At 41.8% G+C, this 23,112-nt stretch overlaps 1 protein-coding gene across 3 annotated transcripts in view; it reads right to left on the bottom strand.

The window, feature by feature from the left end:
* Window positions 1-23,112, bottom strand: part of SERPINB6 (serpin family B member 6) — a 30,881-nt gene that overhangs the window by 7,412 nt on the left and 357 nt on the right. Inside the window, exons 1-3 of one of the 3 annotated variants that reach the window (XM_058733178.1) lie at window positions 22,966-23,086; window positions 4,863-5,037; window positions 1,645-1,791 (exon numbers count right to left, since the gene is read on the bottom strand). In XM_058733178.1, the coding sequence (XP_058589161.1) occupies window positions 1,645-1,791; window positions 4,863-5,027 (312 nt within the window). In that variant the 5' untranslated portion in view covers window positions 5,028-5,037; window positions 22,966-23,086. Of the gene's footprint in view, window positions 1-1,644; window positions 1,792-4,862; window positions 5,038-22,569; window positions 22,760-22,965; window positions 23,087-23,112 lie in introns of those variants that run through there. The other 2 variants (XM_058733180.1, XM_058733179.1) reach the window with 2 other exon arrangements.

The following is a 23,112-nucleotide window of genomic DNA, read 5'->3' as shown; positions in this document are numbered from 1 at the left end:
TTTCCCCTGTGTTCATATGTTTGTTTCAATTTCTATAACTTTTAAACACACTTGAAAATAATTGTTTGCTATTTAAATTACTATTTTATAAGCAATGACTAGTCAAACTGAGGGAATATCTAATTATTAGTTGTGATTGGTATTGTATTCTTGGAACACTAAATTGATAAGAAATTATTGAGAAACACTCCTAAACCCTCTATCTTATATTTCAATATCAAAATAAGATTTGAAACATCAATGATTTCTTAAAAATATCCATCAGAAAAGAAAGTAAATTAAAGAAAATCAGCCAATTCTTTGTGTTTATTGGAAATTTTGTTTCTTCTTTATACCAAAGGCTTATAAAAAGATGAGGCAACAGCCTAGGAAGTAGCTAAGACTGATAAAAATAAGTAAAACAGGCTGTAAAAAATTCACACCATAGTGAACAAATCTTAGCATTATTTGACCTCGTGCTTGACTACATTTACTTTACTCCAAATATTTTAAAACAATGAGTCTGAAGCAAGTTTAAAAACTGAAAAAAAATCATATAATAGAATAACATTGATATCCCAAACATAGAAAAAGAATAAATCAGTAAGAAAAAGATGGCCCAATAAAAAGTATGTAAAGAAAATTCTCAGAAAAGATACAAATGTTCAATAAACATAAGGAAAGATGATCAATCTCTTAATAATAAAAATTTAAGAGGTTAACAACATGCAGTGTTGATATGAAGAGTTGAAATGAGTACTCCGCTGGTACCCCTAGAGAGAATGTAAACGGCCACAGTACTCTGGACAATTTCAATATTTGCTATAGCTTCAAAGCTTCACTCCCTTCCTCCTTGCTACGAATCCATCTTAGAGTAACACACATTCGTAGGGTACAGGAGTCATGTACACTAACATTCACTGTCTGAATGCCCATAATACTTTGGTATAATGATGTGACATAGAGAAAAAACCCACACAACAGATTTGTATATGTACGGGGGATACACATCAGATCTATGAAAGCTTATACCGGGGAGGGGAATGAGGAGGTGTGGAAGTGGGTGTGAGGACTCTTGCTTTGAGTGCTTTATTTGCATTTTTGTGTAACAAGAATATAGTCATCATGCAACAAACATATACTCACATACTCACATATTACTTGAGTAGTTTTTGAAAAATGATAAAAAGCATTAAAGCACTATAAGTAAACAGAACCAGTATAATTAGACAAGTAACTTTACAAAAATTCTGCACTGGAAAAAACAATAGAAATATTTACATGTGTAAAAAGTTGAACAAGTATCACAATGCATAAAAAATTATTGATATGTAGAAAACAATGATTAGAAATACTCATTTTTATCACTTCTTTGTTTCAGCCAATTCACTTTGAATTGTGTTTGTTCCAAGTTAGTTCTTTTGTAATTGTCTCATCGAAGCCTCACAAAAATCTGGACGTTATTTGTTATAAGGCTCATTTTACAGAAGATTAAAATTGAAACAGGGTTCAAGGCAATGCATGAAGTTAGTAAGTGGAGACCTGAGTTCATGTGCACCTGTATGAATTCATAGCCCACAGGTTTTCTGCTATACTGAGTGACCCCTCCTCCCCACTGCCCCGGTGTCTTTACTTTCTCAGTCAAAAACAGCAAGTATGACTTACTGAGAGGAAATCATAAGACTTCTCTCCAAAGAGCCTGTTGGCAGTTCTAAGCAAGTACCGTGCATCAGTCCTGTTGATTTCAGTAAGAAGCGACTGGAACCCCTGGTGGACATCACCTCCTCCGCTGCTCTTACTTAAAGAAAGTGTCTGAAATGAAAAACAGAATACAAATACCTAACTTAAGTGTGCCTTGACTGCAGGAAATGGATACAACACCAAACTCCGCCTAAGAACCATACAGATCCTAACTAGAGCTTAAAAGAAGATGCATCCAGTTAAAGACAAGAAGCAGCTCGAAAGCCACCCAGTCTGCCATCCTCCAGTACGTTCTGCAAGGAGTCAGGGCACTGCCCACACTGGCATGAGTGGCAGTGCCCCTTCACACACCGTGTTCTATGTGCTCTATAGGGCTGCAAATAAAGCTGCCAACAGGCCTCCCATCTCTGCAAACACAGGCCGCTCCTCATACTGAAAGGTCTGGCCTCTCCCATCCATCCTTGGTTCTGGCTGGTGCTGTGATGGGGTCTGGCCACCAGAATGCAGGAGAAGGGACACTATTCCAGGCCGGGGCCTTACAAGGTCTGGCAGCTCCAGATTTACTCTCTCATACCCAGCCACCATGATATGAGGAAGCCCAGGGCATCCTGCTAGAGGCCACATGGAAAGTCCTGGAGAGCTGACACCACATGGGGGAACTACCTATAGGAGAATGGAGGCCCCAGACACATGATAGAGGCCTTCCTAGATCATGCATGATCCCAGCTGACACCATGTGGGTCAGACCACAGAATCTGAGAAATAATCAGCCTTTGCTATTTCCAGCCAGTAAGTCTGGGACAATTTGTTTTGTAGCCATAGAAGTTCATGCAGCAATCCAGACATGGACTTCTGCCCTGACAACATCCAAAACATGGCAGCAGCTTTGGGCCCAGGCAGCTGGCAAAGGCCGGGAGGAAGGAGAGTGAGGAGATGGTAAGCAGAGGCTAGAAAGCCATTGAAGAAATCACTAGCGGTGGCTGGAGAAAAGGGGCTCCTGGCATGTCCCAGCAGAAGAGACTGTAACCTGCAGTGGCGAGGAAGGTTGGGCGTTTCCCCAACAAACCAGGTATCTGGCTAAGTAGATGTCCAGAAGGAATGGGGCTTGTAGCTGCCTAGGATAGAGTACAGGAAGGGAAAGAAGAGGTAAAGAAGGAATTGTTTCATTTTCTTTTTTTTTTTTTTTTTTTTAATGTTTATTTTATTTTTGAGAGGGAGAGAGAGACAGAGAGTGTGCAGGGGAGGGGCAGAGAGAAAAGGAGACACAGAATCCGAAGCAGACTCCAGGCTCTGAGCTGTTAGCACAGAGCCCGACATGGGGCTCAAACTCCCAAAATGCAAGATCATGACCTGAGCTGAAGTCAGAGGCTTAACCGACTGAGCCACCTAGGCTCCCCTAGGAATTATTTCATTTTCAAGCAGAATTTAAAGGAAATTTTTCCAATCTAAGACTTGGTGGGTAGAAAATTAAAAGGTTTCTTATTCCCAGCCTCTCTAGCTGGCAAATGATTCTAAATGTGAGAAATCGCCTCAGAACAAAGATCAAGTCCAAGGTATGGGCTTCAAGGCAGGATCAAGTTCTACTTTATTAAAACCTGAGAAAGATGAAGGCAGACTAAGTGCCTCACAGACCCACTCAGCTAGACAAAGGGGATTCTGAGCATCTTAAGGACATTGTCAGCCAGTACTCTCATCCCAGGCCAACACAGAGTCCTGCCTCAAACAGGTTTGTGCATATTATCATTTATATCACTATGTCAATTATAAATTGACACATAGAAACCCCACAACTGTTTAGAGGAAGAACTCTGCCGACATCTCGATCTCATACTTCCAGGCTCCAGAACGGCGAGGAAATACGCTTCTGTTCTTTAGGCCCCTCGATCTGTGGTACCTTGTTATAGCACCGCTAGCAGACTCAGACATCCCCCCGCCATTTTTGAAGAGAATGTCACAAAACTCTGCACCCAGGAACCATACTAAACAACCTCATAGCCCTGCTCCTCCTGGACTTCAAGCCCAAGACTGGACCCTCTGGGGTCTTGGGAAGGGGATAAGTGTACCTTACCTGTGGAGGACTGGGAATCATTAGGGGCCAAAGGGCAGACCACGGCAGTCATCAGTAACCCAATGAGTCAATGCCTTCAGTATTCACATCATTATGCAGCCCCTCTTTGGCTGACTTTGGACTTGGCCACCTGACTGGTGTCAGCCAACAGCACGTTAGCAAACATGACGTACCAGAGGCTTGATAAGCATTTGTACATTTAAGCTGTTCCTCTTGGAAGCTGGGTACTGTCTTGTAAGGATGCCCAGGCTACCCTGTCAAGGAGATACCACGTAGAAGCCGAAGGGAGGAGACAGCACATGGAGGAAGCCACATGGAAGAGGCCCAAGACCCCACACCAGTGACCCAGCTGGGACCGAGTGAAGCGGAGGCATCGCCCAACACACTCAGAATCCTATAACAGTAATTATCATCTTAAGCCACTAAGTTTTAGGGTGCTGCTACTCAATAAGAAACAACTGAAAACATTTTTGGCTGACAAGTGCCACTCTAAGAAGGTTTTACACTTAAATGAGAAAATTAAAACAAAAATTTCTAATAATTGGGGTGCCTGGGTGGCTTAGTAGGTTAAGTGTCCGACTTCGGCTCAGGTCATGATCTCACAGTTTGTGGGTTCTAGTCCCACATCAGGCTCTGTGCTGGAAGCTCAGAGCCTGGAGCCTGCTTTGGATTCTGTGTCTCCCTCTCTCTCTGCCCCTCCCCCACTCACACTGTCTGTCTCTCTCTCTCTCTCTCAAAAATAAATAAACATTAAAAATTTTTTTTTAATTTCTAATAATTGAAAAGCAAATGACAATATCCAAAATATATCACAGAACTCAACTTGAACCTTGTGACTTTACCCCTACTCAAAAACTCAAACTCATGTATAAACTATCATCAGGGGTAGTGAGATCACTCATTCTTCTAAATGGAGCACACCACTTCCTCCCCAACAGATCTGAGACACCCGCTCTGGGGTGCCCACTCGCGCAGGGCTAACTCTCTGTCCCCATCCTGCAACACCAGCAGAGGGATCTGTCAAGAGCAAATCCTGGATGTGAAAGTGGAGGACCAGCCCAACTGACAAATTAATGGCATTTACGGTTGCCCAGAAGTAGCTTCAGGCACATACCTGGGCCATCTGGGCTGCAGTGTTTCCCTTGGCGCCCATGAAGACCATGGACAGGGCAGAAGAGATGCTCATGGGCGAGAAAAACACATTTTTCGAGTTGTCTTCACCCAGCTTTTTCAGCAGACTTAAGGCAAAGGTGCCGTTTGCTTCTGAAAGAGTATCCATGATGGTGAGCCTGAAACAACAGATTTAAAATCAGTATCACATAAGTACAGGCTTACATGCTGACTGTATTTCACTCTGTTATTAATAGTTACCGTTTTGGTTCAGTGGGCAAATGGGTACCTACACAAAACTCTATTTCTTTTGGGGGCCCTCAAAATTATTTTGCATGTTTCTAATATTACATGAAAAAAACAAACAAACAATGATATTAATAATATAATCCTGTTTGGGGGGGGGAGCAGGGGACTGCTACGTGCACTTATCTGTGAGCACAGAGAAAGCGTGGAAGGTTGCACACTTGACAGCTTACCTGAGTTACTTCCTGGGGGTGGGACCAAGAAAGGACTTAATTGGCTTTTGCTTCTATTTCTGTATTGTTTGGCATGATGTGGGGCATATATGTGTTGTTTTATAATTTAAAAACCATTCAAATGATAAATCCAACCACAAGGTTACACACACAAAAAAATATGGTTGAATGCTTTTATCATGTGGGAGAGAAGAACCCAATTTTAGGGTAGCCTGTGGCCTGAAGATAAGAGATAAATCAAACCACATACGAAGTCATACGAATGCCTTAAAAACAAGGACTTTTGACCTTCAATTCTCCTTCTATGAAACCTGTGCTTGTGTCAAAGCCCAAACCCAGGGCCATGTTCCCCAGATCTGTTACTGCCCACAGGCCCAGGCCTTCTTGCCCTTTGTTCTGGACAAGGGCACTGGATAGCAGGTGCCTGCCCATGGCCACCTCTGGTTACAGGCTTCAGAGGTCAGGGGTCAGACAGCACATATTGGGCATGTAGGACATGTGGCCACATCCCTGGTGGCCTAGGCAGGGTCCAGAGGAGGAATAGTTCTGGGCAGTCAGGGATAGGGTGGATGTGAGAGTCTTCAAGCAGGTTAAAGCACAGTAGGTCTTTAGAAAGACCTATTATTGACTCCCCCTTTGCCATGGGGGATCTGAAGTTCACAGAAGTGAAGTGATGTTTCCAGGCTAAGGAACTGAATAGCTAAGGCTGAACTCAGGGCCAGCAAACTGTCTTTCCACTGCTCCTCTAGATATCCCCACTTCAGGAAGAGCCTGAAGTACAGCACAGAGGGGTCAGGAGAGAAGACAAGAGGCAGCAAGGGGTCCGAGCAGTCAGTCAGCTGTAGATGCAGCAGAACAGGCTAGTGGGGAGCAGATTCTGGGGAAAGCAGCACCTGCCTGCTCTGATATCACTTACAGAAGTTTACAAACTACGTTTCCCCAGATTGAGGAAATGACTCATTTGAGCTATGGGGGGGAATCTACAGAACAAGGAAAGGGAGAGGCAAGAGGGGAGATCTTCACGGCTTTATGATTATAACTACAGTGGTTGGCTGCATATGGGCAGCAAAGATACGCCCATACTAACCCTTGGAACATGAGAATGTTCCCTTACACAGCAAAAGAGACTTTGTAGATGTGATTATAGAAAGGATTTTTTTTCATGTTTATTTTGAGAGAGAGAGACAAAGCACAAGCAGGGGAGGGACAGAGAGAGAGAGAGAGAGAGAGAGAGAGAGAGAGAGAGAGAGAGAATCCCAAGCAGGCTCCTCACTGTCAGCACAGAGCCTGATGCAGGGCTCCGTCTCAGGAACCGTGAGAACATGACCTGAGCTAAAATCAAGAACCTGACACTTAACTGACTGAGCCACCCAGGCACCCCTAAATGAAAGATCTTGACGTGGGGAGATCATCATGAATTATTCAAGTGGTCCCTAAATGTAATCACACATATCCTTATGAGAGGCAGGCAGAGAGGAATTTGAACAATGAAGAAAGCAATGTGGGGACTGAAGCAAAATGCTATCATGCTGGCTTGAAAACTGGAGGAAGTGGGGACAAACAAGGAATGCAAAAACTGCAGCTCTAGAAGCTGGAAAAGGGGTGGTGACAGACTCCCCGCTACAGCCTCTGGGGAGAGCACAACCCTGTCAAAACCCCGGTGTTGCTCAGTGAAGCCTGTCAGCCTTGAGGCCTCCAGAAGCATGAGAGAACAAATGCGCTGAGCTTGCAGGAATCTGCTACAAGAGCCACAGCAAACTAATACTGCAACTTACATACCTGATAAATTTTATTTACTATCCTTGTTTTAAACATTTTGTTTGCAAACTCTATTTATTCACTATAGAGAATAGCTGGGGTGCTGAGCACTCCTAGTTTGCTCAGACTTTCCATACATATCTGAAATTACTAATTTCTTTTTTTTTTATTTTTTTTTAACGTTTATTTATTTTTGAGACAGAGAGAGACAGAGCATGAACGGGGGAGGGTCAGAGAGAGGGAGACAGAGAATCTGAAACAGGCTCCAGGCTCTGAGCTGTCAGCACAGAGCCCGACGTGGGGCTCAAACTCACGGACCGTGAGATCATGACCTGAGCCGAAGTCTTGGCCACTTAACCGACTGAGCCACCCAGGCACCCCTGAAATTACTAATTTCTAAGAGAAGTACAATAGAACATACACCTTATTAAAATTCTTCTGAAATAATGGATTCTTTGTTGATACAGAAATAACTTCAAGATTTTGCAGACCCTTGGGAACATCAATAGAAACAAAAGTAGCTATTCTATGGAACTGATGCAAAAATTATATTGTTTATTTGGATTTTACATCAGCAAGTGCTGCCTGCTTCTCAATTTTAAGAGAAACAACTGTGAAAACAGGTTTAAGAATGAAGAATTAGGTACGAGGATGTACCACAGGGCAAGAGGCACAATCCCAAGCATTCCTGACACAATCCAATGTCAAGACTCAGGCAGGTGTCTGTGGGTCCCCCACCACACAAATCTTCCTCTTAGCTGGGGACAGGGACACCTCTGGCTTGGCCCCCAAGATGGCTCAGCCCCCACTGATGCTGGCTACCCAGCCCCTCAGCGAATTGAGAAAGCTCAAAGAGCAGTAGTTCCTCAACATAAAGCAGCTTCAGTCTTCTGGCTTTAAACACTGACCCTGGAAAAACCAACCCAGGACATTCAGAGGAAAAGGCACAAGTCAGGAGGGAGATGAGGTTTTCAGTTCCAGCTCTGGGACTCTGAATGTGTTACTCGGTTCCTGCTCCCTGCATGAGGAAGAGGAGGCCAGGTAATCTGTGTGCCCTGCCATCTTCGATGTCTATTGTTAACATGAATGCAGAAAAAAGAGCCAGAGAGGAGTTTACTCTTCAAAGCCCAAGGTGAAGTCTAACAGCATTCCATTTCTCAGCTGACAACGACGGATAGCTGTTAAAAGTGAAATTATGTTCACACTCAGGGCGCCTGGGTGGCTCAGTTGGTTAAGCAGCAGACTTCAGCTCAGGTCGTGATCTCACCATTCGTGGGTTCAAGCCCCACATCAGGCTCTGTGCTGACAGCTCGGAGCCTGGAGCCTGCTTCAGATTCTGTGTCTCCCTCTCTCTCTCTCTGCCCTTCCCCTGCTCATGCTCGCTTGTGCTCTCTCTCTCTCAAAAATAAATAAAACATTTAAAAAAGTTATATCCACGTCCTATGAAAATTGTTAAATAAGAAAGAAACATGAAATCAATGATGGTTGTAGGCTTATTCCAGATATGCAGGATAATCTTATAGCAGAAAATAAGTTAATCATGAAATAACTGAATTGCCCACTCATAATAAATGTCCTTAAAACAAAAAGAAAATGGTACTTCCTATACTTCCTTAATGTGACAAGGAGTATCAGCCATCATCGATGATAAAATGTTAGAAACAGTTCCCTTGTGCCTCAAACAAGAACAATAACTAGTGATTACATTAAAAAGTTTTAACTTCAGAAAAAATAAATACCCATTTTTGAGTATATACTACACACTGGGACCTATATTAGTACTTTTCCTAAATGACTCTTATAACCTTGTAAAGCTGGTTGAGAAGATCAGCATTTGATAAGCAAAGAAATGGGAGCCATTGCTCTTTTATCACAAGGCTATACAAATGGTAGAGTGAAGGCTAGAAACCAGGTCTGCATGGCACTGGAGTTCAATCACTAAGGCATACAGACTTCCAAAAAAAAAAAAAAGGAGAGGTGGAGAGCAAATTCAACATACCTTTTTAAAACACAATTTTTGAAAGTTAAAAAACCATTAATTTCCAACAATGACTAAGATAGGTATTCCTTCCTATACTGTATAAATGATCCTATAAATTGCTCTGCCAATATTTCCAGAGCATAATTTGCAATTAAAAAAATAAAAATAAAGGACAGGGCGGCAGCACATGGAGAGGTCGCCTCAGCGTCTCTCACTCTACAGAGACTGCAGTGGAATCTGCGTGGCTCAACCACTGGGAATCCATGATGGAGAAGAGGGGAGGGGCTTGCGACAACCAGCACATGGATCTTGGCAGACCAAGTTCATGCCTGCAGTGTCCACATAGTAATCACACCCGGAGGCTTTCCTCATCTGTAGAACTAAGTCAGCGATGCACTCTGACCAGGGAACACACCAGAGTGGAGAACTGCCTGATTCAGATCATCAAACGAGGAGTTCTGCCAGCCCTAGAGCCCAGTCTGCCCATGCCTGGGCAAGATGCTGAGTCACAGCCCCACCCACGGCTGCTGAGAGTGCCTTCCAGCCCCATCTGACCAGAAGGCCTGGTGACAACTCCTGGAAGCTGTGCTACCCAGTGGTGCTCAAGCTGAGAAGTGGGCAGGCAGAGCTGATTGCCCCCAGAGCAAAGCCAGTACCAGGTACGGAGGCAGTGGGATTAATTCACAGAGGATTCAGGGTAACTCCAGGACTCTCCCAACCAGACAGCCTGTTTGGGAAACTGAAGGTAACTTGGAGCAGCCTTCCCTCTCCCACTCAGGCAAGGTAGCTGAATCACAGCCCCACCTGCCTGTGGAGAGTGTCTTCTGGCCCCACCTGAATAAAAGGGCTGGAGACAACTCCTGGGAGCTGTGCAGCCCAGGGGTGCTGAGCCAAGAGAAGGGCAGATAGAGCTGAGAATCTACAGAGTAAAGCCAGTGGCCCTGTTTAGCAGGGAAATTAGGGTGTGGATCAGCTTGAGTTAAGACAACAAAGAGTTTTGGGCCCCTGGGTGGCTCAGCTGATTAAGTGTCTGACTCCTGATTTCATCTTGGGTCATGATCTCAGAGTCATGAGATCCTGTCCTGCCTTGTGTCAGGCTCCACACTGGGTGTGGAGCCTGCTTAAGATTCTCTCTCTCTCCTTCTCCCTCTCTCCCTCCTTCTCCCTCTCTCCTTTGTTCCTTCTCTATCTCTTTAAAAAAAAAAAAAAAGACAACAAAGAGTTTTACCAACTCTAGACCTGCTTCTCCCACTGCCTTGGAACAGGGATTTTTATTTATAGCCCCACTTGTTGAATATAGCCTTCAGCCTCTCCAACCAGGGAACCTAACCAGAGCACATGAAAAACATCCCTACACACAGAGGCACTTGAACAGAGAGCACTGCCTGTGCCTTCCACCATCTGCAGAGTGAAACCAGTGGCCTCACCTGAGCAGGGAACTCAGTGCATGCTCTGGCCTGATTCAGCCAGCAAACAATGAGTTGTATAGTCCCTGGGTTCTGGCTGGCTGCCCTGCCAAGGCAGGAAGTTATTAATTCACAGCCCCAACTACTACTGAATATAGTACCCAGTCCTGACCATCTACAAAGCCAGACCAGAAAATGCAAGCAACTGCTGAGCCTATCCTATAGCCTCACTTAGGTAGGGAACCAAGCCAGTAGTCCTATCCAACTGGCACCCCACCATCTCCATCTTCAGAGCTCAAACAGTTGCCTCACCCCAAAAGAGACCATAATAATAAGCCCTACATGCCCCAAATCATTAGCAGCAGATGTAGCCAGAAACCCAGCTGGGCTTACTGGTGGAGAGCTGTCTCTCCCAAAACAAATCTATAAAGTCTAGAAGATGAACCCCATTCATCAAGTGCACAAATACCAACATAAGGAATCAAGATCATGATTAATCAGGTAAATATGAGACCATGAAAGGAAACTAATAAAGCTCCAGTAACTGACCTAAAATAAATGGAGATCTATAAACTGTCATAAAAAGAAATCAGAATAATCCTCTTAAGGAAGCTTAGTGAACAAAAAGAAAATGGTGACACACAACTAAACAAAATTAGGGAAACAATGCATGAACAAAATGAGAAGTCTGAAAGGAAATAACAACCACCATAAAACCCCAGAAAACTGAAATCCTAGAGTTGAAAGTACAACAACTAAACTGAAGAATTCAGGAGTTTCAAAGGTAGACTTGACCTGAGGCACCTGGGCGGCTCAGTCAGTGTCTGACTCTTGGATTTCAGCTCAGATCACAATCCTGGGGTCATGGGACTGAGCCCTGCATTGGGGTCCATGCTGAGTGTGGAGCCTGCTTGAGATTCTCTCTCTCTCCCCCTCTGCCCCTCTCCCAAAACTTGTGCACTCTCTCTCGAACAATAAATAAATAAGTAAGTAAGTAAGTAAGTAAGTAAGTGGGTAGACTTGTTCATGCAGACAAAACAATCAGTGATCTGGAGGACTAGACATTGAAAGTTAGGAGAAACAAAAATTTTCTGTGAAGCAAGTCCATAGGAACTATAGGACACAGCAAAAAGAAACAATATTTGCATTATGAGAATTCCAGAGGGAGAAGAGAAATAAAGCGACAGGGAGTTTATTTAAAGCAATAATGGCCGAAAACTTCCCAAACTTGGGGAGAGAAATGGATGTCTACATCCATGAGACCCAAAGGACCCCAAATAGCCTGAACCTGAATAAGGGCTACACCAACAACCATAATTGAATAGTCAACAAAGAAAGAATTTTTAAGAGCGGCAAGAGAAAACAGAGAAGTTACATCCTTAAGGGAACCCTTGTAAGACTATGAACAAATTTCTCAACAAAAACTTTTCAGGCCAGGAGAAAATGGGATGACATTCAAAATATTGAAAAACAAAGAAACAAACAAAACCTGTCAACAATTCTATGACCGATGAAGCTCTCCTTCAGAAACAAAGAAGTTATAAAGACTTTCTCACACAAATAAAAGCTGAGACATTTCATTACCACCAGATCTGACTTACAAGAAATGCTAAAGGGCTAAACGCTAAATGCGTCAGGCTCTGAGCTAAAAGCTCAGAGCCTGGAGCCTGTCTTTGGATTCTGTGCCTCCCTCTCTCTGTGTCCCTCCCCTGCTCATGCTATCTCTCTCTCTCTCAAAAATAAATTTAAAAATTTTTTTAAAAATTTAAAAAGGAAATTCAAAGGATCATAAGAGGTTACTATGAATAACTATATACCAATAAACTGGACAACCTAGCAGAAATGGAAAAATTCTTAGAAACATAAAACTTACAAAACCTGAATCAGGAAGAAATAGAAAAACCTGAATAGACCAATTACTAGAAAGGAGATTGAATTAGTAATCAAAAATCTCTCAACAAAGAAAAGGCCAGAACCATAAGGCTTCACTGGTGAATTTTACCAAACATTTAAAGAATTAATACCAATCCTTCTCAAACTCAAAGAGAAGAGAACACTCCCAAATTCATTTAATAAGGCCAGCATTATCCTGATACCAAAACCAGAAAAGGCTTTCCCTACTATTAGGGAAGACAACTATAGGCCAACATCTTTGACAAATGTAGATGCAAAAATTAATAAAATACTAGCAAACTGATTTCAGCAGCATATTAAAATGATCATTCATCAATCCCTATCAAAATAACACCAGCATTCTTCACAGAGCTAGAACAAACAATCCTACAATTTTTATGGAACCAGAAAAGACCCAGAATAGCCAAAGCAATCTTGAAAAAGAAAACCAAAACTGAACGCATCAAAATCCCAGACTTCAAGCTATATTACAAAACTGTAGTCATCAAGTCAGTATGGCACTGGCACAAAAACTGACACTCAGATCAATGAAACAGAATAGAAAACCCAGAAACGGACCCACAAATGAATGGCCAACTAATCTTTGACAAAGCAGGAAAGAATATCCAATGGAATAAAGACAGTCTCTTCAGCAAATGGTGCTGGGAAAACTGGACAGCGACATGCAGAAAAATGAACCTGGACCACTTTCTTACACCGTACACAAAAATAAATTCAAAATGGATAAAAGACCTAAATGTAAGACAGGAAGCCATCAAAATCCTAGAGGAGAAAGCAGGCAAAAATCTCTTTGACCTCGGCCGCAGCAACTTCTTACTCAAAACATATCCAGAGGCAAGGGAAACAAAAACAGAAATGAACTATTGGGACCTCATCAAGATAAAAAGCTTCTGCACAGCGAAGGAAAAAAATCAGTAAAACTAAACAGCAACCAATGGAAGGGGAGAAGATATCTGCAAATGACATATCAGATAAAGGGTTAGAATCCAAAATCTATAAAGAACTTATCACACTCAACACCCAAAAAACAAATAATCCAATGAAGAAATGGGCAAAAGACATGAATAGACACTTCTCCAAAGAAGACTTCCAGATGGCCAACTGACACTGAGAAAATGCTCAACATCACTCATCATCAGGGAAATACAAATCAAAACCACAATGACATACCACCTCAAACCTGTCAGAGTGGCTAAATTAACAACTCAGGCAACAACAGGAGGTTCCTCAAGAAATTAAAAATAGAACTACCCTACGACCCAGAAATTTCATTACTAGGTTTTTATCCAAGGGATACAGGTGTGCTGTTTCAAAGGGGCACATGCACTCCAATATTTACAGCAGTGCTATCGACAATAGCCAAAGTAAGGAAAGAGCCCAAAAGTCCATTGACAGATGAATGGATAAAGAAGATGACCTGAAAATAGACATTTCCCCAAAGAAGATATAGGAAGGATTAACAGGTATATGAAAAGATGCTCAACATCACTAATCATCAGGGAAATACAATTTAAAATCACAATAAGATATCACCTCATGCCTGTTAGAATGGCCATCATCAAAAAAGACAAAAGATGACAAATTCTAGTATGCATGTGGAGAAAAACGGGACTCTTGTGCACTGCTATTGAGGTTGGTATAGCCACTATGGAAAACAGTATGGAGGACCCTCAGAAAATTAAAAATAGATCTACCATATGATCCAACAAATCCACTTCTGGGACTACATTCAAAGGAAACAAAAATACTAACTGGAAAAGATAATCTGAACTCCCATGTCCACTGCAGCATTATTTGAAATAACCAAGACATGGAAACAACCTAAGTGTCCATCTGTGGATCAGTAGATAAAGAAGTTGTGATAGTTATGCAATGGAATAATATTCAGCCATAAAAAAAAAAAAAACAAGGAAATCCTACCATTTACAACAACATGGATGGACCTTGAAGGCATTATGCTATGTGAAATAACTCAGATAGAGGAAAGACAAATACTGTATGATGTCACTGATATGTGGAATAACACAAAACAAACTCATAAGAAAGAGTTTAGACTTGTTACCAGAGGTGGGAGTTGAAGGGAGAGGAAACTGGAGGAAGGTGGTCAAAAGGTAGAAACTTCCAAATACAGGATACGTAAGTATCACGGATGTAATGTACAACATGATGCTTGTAAACTAATATTGCCATTAGCTATGTTAGAAGGTAGTTAAAAGATAGTTAAAGGGGTAAGTCTTAAGAGTTACCACCACAAGGAGAATTTTTTTCCCTTTACTCTTTTTTTTTTTTATCACATCTGTATGAGAAGATGAATGTTAGCTGAACCCATTGTGGTAATAATTCCACAACATATGTATATCAAACCATCATGCTGTATACCTTAAACTTACACAGTGATATATGTCAATGATTTCTCAATAAAACCGTAAAAAATATTATGGACATTGGATGGAACTGGAGAGTATTATGCTAAGTGAAATAAGGCAGAGAAAGACAGATACCATATGTTTTCACTCATATGTGGATCCTGAGAAACTTAACAGAAGACCATGGGGGAGGGGAAGAGAGGAATAAAAACAGTTACAGAGAGGGAGGGAGGCAAACCATAAGAGACTCTTAAATACTGAGAACAAACTGAGGATTGATGAGGGGTGGGGAAGAGGGGAAAGTGGGTGATGGGCATTGAGGAGGGCACCTGTTGGAATGAGCACTGGGTGTTGTATGGAAACCAATTTGACAATAAATTTAATATAAAAAAATATTACGGACAAAAGCAACTACTAACTACTTCATATGCTATAGAAAAGTTTTAAATGCCCAACAACAGAGAACCACAAATTCTGTCACATTCATGATGGACAGTAAAGGAGGTATTAATTTTTTAAAAAGCATACTAATGTTCCAGGCTATACAAAATTAAGCTGAAAAAGAGGATATAACACTATAAATACAACTTTTAAATGTTCTCCATGTTAACTAGGAAGAAAAGTACATGTAAGCATACTTTAAAGACAGAATGGAAGGAAATATTGTGCACCCAATGTTTCTCAGCTACAGGTCATTTTTATATTTTTTATATTTTTCTGCATTTTCACATTTTCTACAACATGCCTCTATTATTTTTAGGGGCCAGGATTTGGTTCATTTTTATTTTTGTGAAATTAATATTCACACACTTAGTTTAAATGTCAGACAGTGCTCAAAGAGATATCACAAATAACTACAGGTTCTCTTACACTGCTGCCCTTGTCCTTCCCCACCCATGGCTTGCTTTATGAGAGCTAGTAGTGATCAGTGCTAAACCAAGTAGTATCCTAGGGGCACATTTCCTATCACTTAACACTGCTTTTCCTTAGGTTAATATTGCCTTTACCCCCACATTTCTTTAGTTTTCTATGTAGCTATGGCAACTTCCCCCAAATGTTCTACATGTCACTAGACCTTTCCACTAACTGTTTCATATGCTCAGATACAGAGTCATCTACTGGTCCCCTTCTCCTCTCCCACAGTCTATCGCCCTGCTGTTGAGCTCAGGGGCCTTCCTGCCCAAAAGGAATTTTCATAGACAGGGAACAACATTCCCTACTAAAATACTTTCATTAATTGTCAATTGTTTGGCAGTATACGGCTTACACTGCAAAGAAATTATTGTGCTTAAATATTTAAGCATCAGTTATTTATTTTAATATATCAGATTTTTTAATGCTTTTGACATCTTTCAAAGCAAACTTAATGGTCCCTGGGTGGGGTTAAGCATCTAACTTCTGCTAAGGTCATGATCTCATGGCTCATGAGTTCCAGCCCCCTGTCAGACTAATTCTCTCCCTCTCTCTCTCTCTCACAAGAATAAACATTAAAAAAATGAAAAAAATAAATATTTAAAGCAAACTTAAAAATATTTAAACCTTAGTAAACATTTAGACTTCTATAAACCTTATAAATCAAGACTTACAAATCCAATAAGCTAGGATAACCTAAGACTTTCAAACACGTTTAAAAATATACAAAACATGGGAATGCAAGCTGGTACAGTCACTCTGGAAAACAGTATGGAGGTTCCTCAAAAAACTAAAAACAGAACTACCCTACCACCCAGCAATTGCACTACTAGGCATTTATCCACAGGATATAGGTGTGCTGTTTCGAAGGGACACGTGCACCCCCGTGTTTATAGCAGCACTATAAACAATAGCCAAAGTATGGAAAGGGCCCAAATGTCCCTCGATGGATGAATGGATAAAGAAGATGTGGTATATATATACAATGGAGTATTACTCGGCAATCAAAAAGAATGAAGTCTTGCCATTTGCAACTATGGGGATGGAACTGGAGGATATTATGCTAAGTGAAATTAGTCAGAGAAAAGACAAAAATCATATTACTTCACTCATATGAGGACTTTAAGAGACAAAACAGATGAACATAAGGTAAGGGAAACAAAAATAATACAAAAACAGGGAGGGGGACAAAACAGAAGAGACTCATAAATATGGAGAACAAACTGAGGGTTGCTGGAGGGGTTGTGGGAGGAGGGATGGGCTAAATGGGTAAGGGGCACTAAGGAATCTACTCCTGAAATCATTGTTGCACTATATGCTAACTAATTTGGATGTAAATTTTAAAAAATAAAATTAAAAAAATAAACAAAAAATAAAAATACACAAAATGGGCGCCTGGGTGGCTCAGTTGGTTAAGCATCAGACTTCTGCTCAGGTCATGATCTCGCAGCTCGTGAGTTCGAGCCCGGCATCCGGCTCTGTGCTAACAGCTCAGAGCCTGGAGCCTGCTTCAGATTCTATGCCTCCCTCGCTCTCCGCCCCTCCCCAGCTCATGCTCTGTCTCTCTCTCAAAAATAAACAAAAAAAAATTTTTTTTTAAGACACAAAACATTAGTTACAAACTCATTTCTACCCCTGTGCTCAAGTATTAACACCACGGGTTTAACATATTTTAACTTTGTTATATCTTCTTATATATTTCCTAAGGTGATATTAATGCTTCGGGACCATCCCCCCCACACACACACAAACACAGGAAGCCTGATTCTTGGTCACCTGCCATCCCAGCTGCTCCTTGGAACCCAGCACTCACTCTAGTGAGTAACCAGCACATTCCAGTAAGTGGGGGAGTTTTGAGCTTCACTTCTCCCTTTGCTGGGATTTTACAAGGCCTCATCCAAACACCAAATTTCAGTTCCTGGTAACCCAATGTCTTTCTTTAAAATGAAATGCTATGCGTTTTCCTCTACCTGCATTGTAGACTCGGTCTATAAGTACTTTAGTTGAATTTTTAGGCCTTTATGGTTGTAGAACTACTGTGCTTGTTAGCCTAGGAACCTGGAATAACAGAACTTTTTACATAACAATCACATATGGATCATCACACAGCATTTCCTGAAAAACATTATTCAAATTCTTCTGTGCCTTTTTAAAACTCATTTTGTCTGCCTCATCTGAACTTATTAATGGACTCAGGTATTTTGACAACGCATTTCAATTAGCTGGTCTTGGTTTTCTTGTTGGCGCTCAAACTGTCATTAACTGTGCTAGTGGGTGTCTCTTGAAATTGATTATTTTATCTTGACATGTTGATCTCAAACATCCCTGCTCTAGGGCAACAACCCTGGTTCTTTATCTATCTATCTATCTATCTATCTATCTATCTATCTATCTATCTACTTACCTATCTATTTTATTTCCAGTCCAAAGACATGAGGTATCAGCCCTTCTCCTGGTTTCTTTTAATGGAGAATTGTAAATACAAAATCTGAATCTTCAAGGAGTGTGAGTTTTGGTGTTATTGTTTGGGCCACACCAGTGGACAAAGCTGGATAGAGGTTTCCTTGCAAGTCCTTAAGATGCTATGCTGTAAATGAGACTACCACATAAAGTTTTTATACACCTAATTTTTCTAAAACATAATTGCACTTAGGGGCACCTGGGTGGCTCAGTCAGTTAAGCGTCTGACTTTGGCTCAGGTCATGATCTCACAGCTTGTGGGTTCGAGCCCCACATCAGGTTCTGTGCTGACAGCTCAGAGCCTGGAGCCTGCTTCAGATTCTGTGTCTCCCTCTGGCTCTCTGCCCCTCCCCCGCTCACACTCTCTCTCTCTCTCTCTCTCAAAACATAAACATTAAAAAAATGTTTTTAAATACAAAAAATTAAAAATAAAATAAAATAAAACATAATTGCACTTAGAGGTGTTCATCTGCGCTGCAAGTGCATCACTTTTCTCTTTCACTATACCTGCGTGTTGATACAACTGTTTATCAGCCACATTTTGGACTGCTCTTCAGCCTGCCACACTGCTATCTTCTCTGAGGTATCTCTTTGCTAAAAATACCCTTTGTGTCAGACCCCAATGTCTTCCTGCTTCATTGTTTACCTCATTTTGATGAAGGAAATCGTCCAATAGTTTTCTAAAACAGAATGCATACATTTTGGGATCTTGCATGCCCAGAAGTCTTTACCATTACATATGACTGACAGTTTCTCAGGGTCTGGAATGCACTACACATTATTTTACATCCAAATTTCTGCCACATTGCTTTATTGCTTTCCAGCCTTCAGCTCTGCTGTTGGTAAGTCTGATGACATTCTGACCCCAGTTCCATTCCCCCTTCCCCACATCCTCATTCTTAAAAAGCTCACAAATTCTTATCCTTATCCCTGATGTTCTGAGATGTCACAGTGTGTCCTTAAGAGGGGCCCCATTTACTTATTTTGCTGTGCACTTGGGGGACCCTTCCAATCTAGCAATTCAAATTTTCCTTCCTCTCTGGGAAACAAATTAAGTCAGGAGTTAGTTCCCTCAGACTGACTCTGTTCTCTTTTTCTGTATCCTCTATTAGTCAGACACTAGAACTCGTGGACTGATCTACCAGATACTAAGCGCCTTCATCACCGCACACACTGAAAACAGTATTTGTAGGGTGCTGTGAGATGGGCAAGGCTGCTTGCTACAGAGGTGGAAAGCTCTGCTCTTTCTTCTCTTCTTCTCTTGCATTTTCCATCACAGTGCCATTTTTGTTCCATTTCCGGAAGGATGTCCATGACTTTTTTTTTTCCAAGTTTTCTACTGATTTTTTTCTAATTTGAGCCATTATATTTTTAATTTCCAAGGATTTCTCCTTATTCTCTGCTGTTCCTTCTTTACAGCCCTCCATTCCAATTCCTTGGAGAACAACATTACGGTTTTATTGAGATGTCTTCTGCTCCCTACACACACCTCTCTCTCTGAGGCTTTTGTTGTTGCTGTTATTGTGGTTTGTGTTTGCTTTATCTAAGTCTATTTCATACACAGGCTTCCCACAAATGGGGGACAATCCTTGGGGAGCAGTCACATTTAAGAGGAAAACACAAAACAATGTTGCAAATTCTGTTTACATGGAGAGGAAGTCAGCTGGAGGCTTTCATGCAGTGTGATCACCTGATAGCTGCATTTTTTTGTTGTTGTGCAGCAAATGGGAGGAACCTTCTGATCTGGCTGCTGGTGGTGTTCTGGAAGCAAGCAGGGTAGGGCTGGGGAATTTCTATCAGATCAGTAATCTCCTCAATTCAACCCAGTGCTTGAGGTCCCTGAGTTTGAGCATCAGATCCTATATGGCTGAAACCCGATCTTCTGGCAGGTGGCTTCCTAGTTGCCAGGTTCAGGGATACCATGGGGTCTAATGGATCTGGCAACACGCTTTCTAACAGGGCCCCATTTTTCAGCCCTGCACTTCATTCCTGCCTTTGCAGGTACTGGAGCCTCCAACCTTGACCACTGTCATCTCCATGACATGGAACTCCTCCTCCATCACTTTCCTCCCAAATTCTGACATCACTTGGCCACTGTTTGTCCCCTCTCCTTTTCTTTGTCCTTTGTTTTTAATGCTTTCAAGGGCTCCTTGATGTCATTTTTAGTAGAGTTTTATGAAAGGAACTGAACACATATCACAAATTTACCAACTACTTTTGTGAGCAGAGTTAAACAATGTTTAAAAGCCATTTCTTTGGCTATTACCCAATTCCTCTTTTACTTGTGAAATAAATGCCCAAGCATTGAATGCTATTTATTAAAATCCATCTTGTCCTAAAATGTGAATTTGAAAATACCCCACTAATTATAGGCCACTAGTACATAATCATAGAACAACTTTCATTATCACTTTGTAATAACATACAAATTCTTAATAATCATAAAAGATCAAAGCGATCTTAGTTCTAGAAAAGAAACAAAAATAAACTCAAATTTAAATAGTTTACCACTCACTACAATATTTCAAATATCAAAGAAAATTATAAACAATCTAGTGAGATTTTTATAGTGTGGGATTTCTTTTTTTTTTTTTTAAGGAAGTGCAAGCTTTCTCCTATCCATTCAATGAACACACCAGTAATAAGGATGCATATCTCACAGATCACATTGGAAACTCAACACCTTATCACTGGCTTTCCAAGTCCCTACTATTTGGCTTCAGTAAGACAACCAAAAGTGTCCTTCATACTCAACACACAGATGCACACATACATGTGCAAAATGCATTATATATTCCAAAGTTATTTATGGTTTTAATAACAGTGTACCTTTTAAAAATAAAAACAATACTTAATCACAAACATAAAAATTGGGTAGTAAGGTTTTCTATTTCACATATGAGTGTGTGTATAAAACAAGACTAACAAATCAAATCTATCCTAGCACTATTATTTTCCCCATAGCACTATCAGTTATCTTTGAGCAATTATTGTTCACAATTGATTTGATTCAACTGACTGTTAACTTTTTAAGGTGTCACTATTTGTGCTTCTTGGATTAAAGATGCCTTAATTTCCTACAAAATCCAACCATTTAAAGATTGGCTTAATGGAGATGTGGGCTTCTGCTTCATCCCTACCTTTGTTTTCTGGTGTACTTGTGTGTATACTGTGTGTAAGCATATGTGTATTTTTATTTTACTTCTCTGAACAACAGTTCTCTAGTATGTAAACAGGGGATGGTTCTTTCTATTTTTTTAGGTTTTTTTCATGTTTATTTATTTTTGAGAGAGACAGAGCACAAGTGGGGGGGGGGGGGGGGGCAGGGCAGAGAGAGACAGACACAATCCGAAGCAGGCTCCAGGCTCTGAGCTGTCAGCACAGATTCCCATTCAGAGCTCAAAGTCACCAACCATGAGATGGTGACCTGAGCCGAAGTCAGAAGCTTACCACCCAGGTGTCCTGGGATGATTCCTTCTATTTGCAGGTTTACTGTGAGGATTAAATAAAGTAATGTCTGGCACACAGTGGGTATTCAACAAATGGGTAGGATTATACACTATTTCCTTTCTTCTGTCTAGGCCTGATCTCAGGTCAGCAAGCTTGGAAACATAAGGTGTGTGGTTCCTCCCTCACCCCCTCCCCAGGTCTTACAACACACACTTGGTGTGATAGAGGGTGCTCTTAGTATGAACAGAAAAGAATGATGACTCCATTCATTCTAATTTCACTCTACTCTTACAGGTGGAGCTAACTATAAGATGCTAAAATGTAATAAAATGCCTTGAATTGGAATTGGCCTTGTATAATTTTAAATATTTAGTTTATGTGGCCAAGTATGACTAAAATTGCACCCTTTCTCTGTGATGGTATAAACCGAAGGATACAATCACTCAAAAGTAATCATGCAATACTGGAACACACCCTGTAATACTGATAACAGTTTCATTCATGTCAACCAGAGTGCACATTTCTTAGCCCCAGAAATGCAATACAGCAATACAATGCTGAATCCAAGGTTATTTTTCTCATCCCATCTCACCACACCAGTCCTAAACCACACCCAGGAAGAAGCAGTTAGCCTTGGGTCATATTCCTGTCCCCAGGTACAGTTGTACAGGCCCAGGCAGCAAAAGTACCAACACTGACCCAGTTCCACCCTGGCATCTAGGTATTCCTGGCAGCATATGAATATTAATTTTCCATACTTCTCTTTTCTGAACTTGAGCTTTATATGGGGAAGAGGGGGAAGAAAGTAATTCATGTGCCAATTTCATCTAGCACACAAACCCCAAGTATGATTAAAATTTTCCCCATTGTCCTCTTAGCCCTGAAGACACCACATCTTGTAATATTTTGTCTGCAGTAAGTTTAATAAAAAAACAAAACAAAACAAAAAAAACACAGAGGTAACAATATCTGGAATGATGCTCACGATTATCTTCGCAGGCCTGAGTAACCTGGAAGGTGCTGCGGAATTTGCGAAGCACCTGACCACAGGCCAGCAGGCCACACCGTGTGGGCAGGAAGATCACCAAGGAGCAGTTTCAGTGAATAGGCGCTGGGGAGCCCAAATTCGGCCGCCTTTGGCACCGACCCCTGGCCTTCTCTCAGGCCTCCAAGCCCCCTACCCTGGGTTCCCAACGCCCGGCGCCTCGCGGATAGAACAGGCGAGGTCACCTGTGGCCGGAGGCCTCGCGGGGTCACCTGTGGCTGCGGGGCCCCGCGCAGCAGCTCTGGACGCTCAGCGCAGCCCCCATGCCGGCTCCCGCTGCCTCCACTGCGGACGCGGGGCTGCGCGTCCGGGTCTGGGCGGCCAGACACTACTCACCAGATGGTGTCAGTGTCCGCCAGACCACTGGACTTCTCAAGGGAACCCGAGCCCAAACGCTCATACCCCACCCCCTCCCCCTCAAGATTTCGAGGGTCACGGCCCCGCGTGACCACGCCCCTACCCACGCGCGCCCCGACCCCGGGA

Source organism: Neofelis nebulosa, chromosome 6 (genome assembly GCF_028018385.1).
Source record: "Neofelis nebulosa isolate mNeoNeb1 chromosome 6, mNeoNeb1.pri, whole genome shotgun sequence".
Taxonomy (NCBI): Eukaryota; Metazoa; Chordata; class Mammalia; order Carnivora; family Felidae; genus Neofelis; species Neofelis nebulosa.
This window is presented reverse-complemented; position numbering and strand designations above follow the sequence as displayed.